This window comes from Electrophorus electricus, chromosome 7 (genome assembly GCF_013358815.1).
Source record: "Electrophorus electricus isolate fEleEle1 chromosome 7, fEleEle1.pri, whole genome shotgun sequence".
NCBI lineage: Eukaryota > Metazoa > Chordata > Actinopteri > Gymnotiformes > Gymnotidae > Electrophorus > Electrophorus electricus.
In genome coordinates, this window is record NC_049541.1 from 17967278 (window position 1) to 17973723 (window position 6446).

At 38.5% G+C, this 6446-nt stretch overlaps 1 protein-coding gene across 1 annotated transcript; it reads right to left on the bottom strand.

Annotated features, from left to right (window-relative positions):
- Window positions 1–226: 226 nt before the first annotated feature.
- LOC118241718 lies at window positions 227–5669 on the bottom strand. The gene is made up of 12 exons (XM_035528198.1): window positions 5635–5669; window positions 5040–5224; window positions 4783–4842; window positions 4391–4489; window positions 2826–2888; window positions 2294–2359; window positions 2113–2190; window positions 1721–1783; window positions 1555–1617; window positions 1382–1435; window positions 1164–1226; window positions 227–525 (listed from the first exon to the last, which is right to left on the bottom strand). The coding sequence occupies exons 1-12, from the start codon at window positions 5667–5669 to the stop codon at window positions 410–412; spliced, it is 945 nt and encodes a 314-aa protein (XP_035384091.1). The 3' UTR covers window positions 227–409.
- Between the last annotated feature and the right edge of the window lie 777 nt (window positions 5670–6446).

Genomic DNA, 6446 nt, shown 5'->3' on the forward strand with positions numbered 1-6446 from the left:
AAATAGTACACATTAAAAAGGATTAGGGAGCCTTTTCCAATAAACATTAGTTTTATTTAGGCTATTTGTTTATTTGTTAATTTAATAGGCTGCTAAGATTGTTGAGAATTGAAAATGTAAGTTTAGGCCTCTAATAGCGTAAGCAAAGTATTCAGAATGATTAAATGTGGAGATCTTGCAAAGGATCACGTGTTTATTTCAATAGACGAACAAGTGAGATAGATGAGATAAAGCTTTTCAGCTTTGATTATGTACTACATATTACCATTTTTAAAAATGTTGAGATACAATTGATGATGCTTTGCTGCGAAAGAAACTTTGGTATTTTTATACCTGGGTGTGATTCCAGCTGAAAGCTGAAATAAACAATGTCGTATAAAATGTTCCATATTGTGAAAAATGCTAGTAATCATTTTTTGAGTTTGAAGAAGTTTAAATGTAATTTCCTGAGGAAAGGCATTTGATGTTGTCTCTTGGTCATGTGATTCATCTCTTTCTGAGGCTCCTCCTTCATGTCCTCATAGTCTGTAAAAAGAGTACATTCAAATTTTTCTTTCTAAAATCTTAAAATAGCTTAAAATATTTTATTTTTGTATTATGCACATATTAAATCAGCTTGTAAAATGTTCATGAGTGAGTAAAACAGAAATTGCCTCAGTGTTTATCTAATCACCACTACAGTGCTAAGAAATCCTATGATTTCCAAGAAATATAATATATGAAGATGTACAAATACTGTGCCTTAAATAAAATATCTTAAGAATAAAATGTAGCCTATTATCATTTATGACAACCAGCTCTGTTTTAGTTTTAAGCCTCTGCATGATTCAAGGTACCAGACACATAATTTGTAGATTGTACTTAGACAGACGCAGCATTTGTAGGACACGATTAGACAGATGTAGATCGCACTGAACTCCAGTACTATCTCAATCGTCTCCACTTGTATAAATATTGGTGCACTTGTTATATAAGTGAAGGGAGACTGTAGTTGATATATAAATTGAAGCCCTCTGTCATGCATCATTATTATTACATTTCCATCTTATGTCATCACTAATGTGACCATGTTTTCACTGTGCTGCCTGTGTTCTTGATTTGACACACCAACTCCACCATACAGGTGGAATGTAGTGGAGGACACAACAAGGGAAGCCGCTCACCATTTACACCTCCTACGTCCTGTCTAGCAGTGATGATGTCATCACTGTTCTCTGGTGTGTCCACTACACCAACATGCAAAGATCAATTATGATGTTAAAATATAATGAATATATATATATATATATATATATATATATATATATATATATATATATATTATATAATATAAATATATATTTACAGCATTACAGTTTCTACATTTTAAAAAAATACTTACTTTCTGTAACATTTGGGTTTGTTCCAGCATCATTACAGTCTTCTGGTGTGGCCACTATACCAACAGGAGAAGACATATGATACTGATAGCAATAAAATATGTGTTACATTACAACCAATTGTTCTGATTCAGTGCTTCCATTTGACATAAATGGCCTTGTATTAAAATCTTACTTTCTGTAATGTTTGGGTTTAGTCCATTGGTAATAACGTCATCATAGTTCTCTGTCATCTCCTCTGTTATAGAGGAGATATAGAGGAAAATACCAGTACATTAACATTTATTTCATTAACTGCTTTTATGTATGAGGCTACAATCTTGTAACATTACTAGTCATACCTGTCACAACAGCAGCGTTCTGATCATCAGTAATGACATCATCATAATTCTCAGATACGTCCTCTACACCAAAACACAGATGTACCGAGACAAACAGATGTTACTGAGCTGGCAGCTCTTAAAGCAGAGAAAAGCTCCATAAAAGTAGCACAGGCATCATTCGTTTACAGATGATTTAATGATTGTCTTTTCTTTTTTATTGATTTATTTGTTTGGTTATTTATTAATTTTTATTTTATTTGCGATCTCAGATGTTTGTAATGATGACTGAATGTAAAAGTGCTCCCCATACAAATTCATACTTGTATTCACACCAAAGAAATGAACAATTATGGGTTTGTAGTAAGAATGTTTGTTCTGTCTGACAGACAATCCCCAATACAGAACCACACCTGCTACAATATCAGGGCTGGGTCCAGCAGTGATGACATCATCGTAGTTCTCTGGTATGTCCTCTCTTTCTATGTCACCTAAGTTCAATAAAAGCAGACTGTCTTTAAAACAGTCCAGCCATCTTTTCATAGTTTGGTTTAAGGAAGTAGAATCACATGATCAGTTAATAAAGGAACTCACTTATGAGGTCACCGGTGGTGGTGACATCATCGTAATACTCAGGCTGGTCCACAGTCACAGACTTTTCTGGAAAAAGATGATAACTTTGTTTTTTACACAACTTAAAACAAACTGCTGTAATGAGAATGATGTACAAACAGTCATTCTGTGATAGGTCTTTTGTAAACTACTGCATGTGACTGGTTAAAATATGGGGGAAGCACTTCTGCAAAACATCTTCTGATCTACAGATGAATAAAATGTTTAACCAGTGTAGTAAATCAGACTCTGAGACAGAGAAGCTCTCATTTATTTAACAAAGAGGAACACACACTACCAGATAGACTCATATGAGACAAAGTGGAAATCTAAAAGAACAAATAAATATTTCATGCTAGGTAAAATTTTAAATTTTCTGTGACCATTCATCACAGAATATTATAAATAAGGTTCAGCTAGGTGAGGTTTAATAATAAATTATTTTATTGCTTATCCATCATTCTAATATTTCTAAATGGGATCCAATTTGACACAAACATGCAGTGGCCGTTACCTGAGACAAACGCCTGATCCACATCCTCATATCCTGAATGCTGGGATTCAGAAAGGATACTTCCTGTTAGAGGAGAGCAGAACAGTCATGTGACAGGTACAGAACACCAAATCAGCCACAAACTGACTCATGTTGTCATAATCAACTGGGTTGGATACAGGAAGATGCAAATAATAACACTGCAGCCAGTAGAGGGCAGCCTAAGACCCCACACCAGAAGACAGATACATATACACACACACACACACACACACACAAAACCACACACACACGCACACACACACACACTCACACGCACAACCACACACAACCACACACAGCCAAACTTACCTGCATAATAGAAATTTGGGGACACTGCTTTCCAGGGTGTACAGAGGTGTATAGAGGCTACACAAACACCCCTCTTTCATTCACTTACACTCAATCTCTCTCTCTCTCTCTCTCTCTCTCTACACACACCTGCTGCTCTGTGGTTTTCTCATCCTGTACCTAAACTAAAGGTGTACAGGAATAATATAGTTGAGCTTCCCCTGCCTAATAGATGAATATCAGCAGAATTACCACACTCCTCACATGCAGCCAAATACACATTCAACACTCTTTTCACGCACTGGCTCCTATTATTTGACATTATTTTATTACTATTTGTACACCTGAGCAAAATTCCAAAGCATCTGGAAAATCAAATACAATCTCTCTCTCTCTCTCTCTCTCTCTCTCTCTCTCTCTCTCTCTCTCTCGCTCTCATTTTATCTCACTTCGTCTCTCTCTCTCTCATGTTCAAACGCTATTATTACCATTTTACACCATTATACACAAGCTCTCTCTGTCATGCACACACACACACACACACACACACACACACACACACACACACACACACACACACACACGCTTTCTGTCTCTCTCTCTCTCTCTCTCTCTCTCTCTCTCTCTCATCGTTTTATATGTAATGTTGGGAGGCAGAGGAAGGATGCCGAAGAGAGCCATGTTGTGATGAACACAGACATTTAACGCACACAGCAAATAAAACAAAACACAAACACAAAGAAAACTAAGTGATAACAGGACACACAAATGGTTAAACAAGAGGTTAAACAAGGGATCAAACAAGGGGTCAAACACCGACAAAAGACATACTTATAACAGAACTTTAAATACACACACTATCAAGAAAGATAATGACAGACAATGATAGATAGTGACATAACCGGTTAATGAGGTGGGGGCATGGTGATGAAGACACACACACACACACAAAACCAAGCACACACACACACACAAACACACACACACACGCACACACACACACACGCACACACACACAGACACACACACACACACATGTACTTGAGGAGGAGGGGCCCATGCCATTACATTATATAATTTTCTTATTTGTGCTGCACAACAAAATTACAAAGAATTTTAGAAATTAAATATTGTTTTGATCACTGGCCATGCATTCAGATGTGTTAGGTTATTCGATTATTTGGAAGAACCTCTCAATTATAATATAAATATAATTCAGTAAATCTCAGTTTGCAGACTTCACAAACATCACCCACCCCTTCGAGTGGAGACACGGGTTCTTTTATTGATGTATCTGTGGTCAATCTCCTTATAGACTGCCTCAGGCAGAGTCTTACGCCTCCGCTTAGAGATCACTGGGTGGAGACAGAGAGAAATATGGTGTCACTTCAGTGTAACAGAAGACAGACAGACTCAAGGACTAATGATGTTCAGAGAATGTCCAGAAACTGCACTGTAGATGATGTGTGAATGTGTCCCACCTCAGGACCACTGTAGGGGTGGTGCATGGAACAGCTGCTGATGCAGTTTGTAGAGGACTGGATATCTTCTGAACATCTGGAAAGAAAAATACACACCAACAACTCTGAAGAACAAGCAATAATGTTTCCACAGTCACTTATGAAAATGACCAAGAGACAGAGTGAACCTGTAAAGGTGGAGGTGCTTGTGGTTGTTCTGGGTGCAGTAGTAGGGGACACATAAGGGTCTGTCAATATAAAAGCAGAACACCCAGACATTCAAAATACATGTTCATGTTCTCTAAGAAGTTGGAGAGAAATTAAGCACTAACTGATTTAACTCTCATTACCCAAAATGACAATGAAAATAAACTTTTGCAAATTATTATAAATGGGAGAAATTATTTTTGCACAGAAACCTCAGAATCAAGCAAAATCCTCTGACCTGCACAGGTGACTCCAGCTTCCTCTTTGTGGGAGCAGTCAGTGTGGTTGTTCAGAGAATAACTGCAGTCCCACAGGTGAATCTCATCCCCTCTGCACTTCACTCTGTTCAGCCAGATCACCCCTTCACCAGCACCAAAGGCAGCACTGCCATCAACCCTCAGTGCCTTCCCACAGCCCAGCTGTCTGCAGACCACCTCAGCATCCCTGATGTCCCACTGATCATCACAGATGGAGCCCCACGCAGCGTTATGGTAAACCTCCAGCCTCCCAGAGCAGCTTCTCTCTGGTCCCCTCAGCCTGAGAGGCAGGTGATCTACCTCACACACACACACACACACACACACACACACACACACACACACACACACACACACACAAACACAAAACATTAGGAGCCAAAGCTGCACTGACAACTTTAGCTACAGAAATCATAACAGAACAGTAATATAGTAAATTATGGATTTTTCTGTAATTTGAACATGTCAGATTCACAGACTTATTGATCATGGTGAGGAGAGGACTGACACTTGTAGCATTTGTAATTAATGCTCTCCTGAGTCAAATGTGGACCTTCTTTGTGTGAGAGTCCTTACTGGAGCACTGGCTCTGGGAGGAAGAGAAGGAGCATTTCACATGACTTTGCTGCACACGATCATTTCTCTCTCCTGTGTGTAGAGCAAGACACAGATTGGACTTCCAAGAGCATCCAGTTCTATAGCTATTTATATTTACATTTATGGCATTTAGCAGACAATCCAGAGCAAATTACAAAAGTTCTTTGTCATCTTACCTTGCCAGTACAGTAGGTTGGTAGCAATATTAGACAGTTCTATTTCATTTTGTATGGCATTGATTATTGTCAAAGTAATAGACAGGAAACAACTCTTTACAGTTTACTCATCAGTACAGTAAAAGTACATAAAACCAGTAGAAACTGGAGAGAGAGAGAATCTGCCTACCTGAACAGGTAATGTGAGCCACCTCATTGTGATTTTCACAGCTCTTCTGCCCCCAGGGTTCAGATGGGCAGTGCCACAGAGTGGAGTCATGTTTCCTACATTTCACCTGATCCAGCCAGTTAGGAGATGATTCCACTCTTGCGCTGGATGTGGACTCACTGTCTATTCTTCCACAGTTCAGCTCTCGACAGGCCAAACTTAGTGTTTCTTCACTCATCCCATTCACACACACATTCCCCCAGGTTCCATTGTAGAACACTTCCAGATTCCCTTTACAACCCTCACTGAGTCTCATTTCTTTGAATTCTGGTGAGGTGAGAGAAAGATGAAAACTATTAAATGAATGAATGAACACTATTTTCATTGCATATAGTACAACGAAATTCTGTGCTGTACCCTCAACATGACCAAGAAAACATTAAATAATAAAAAGATATGCAAGAGCA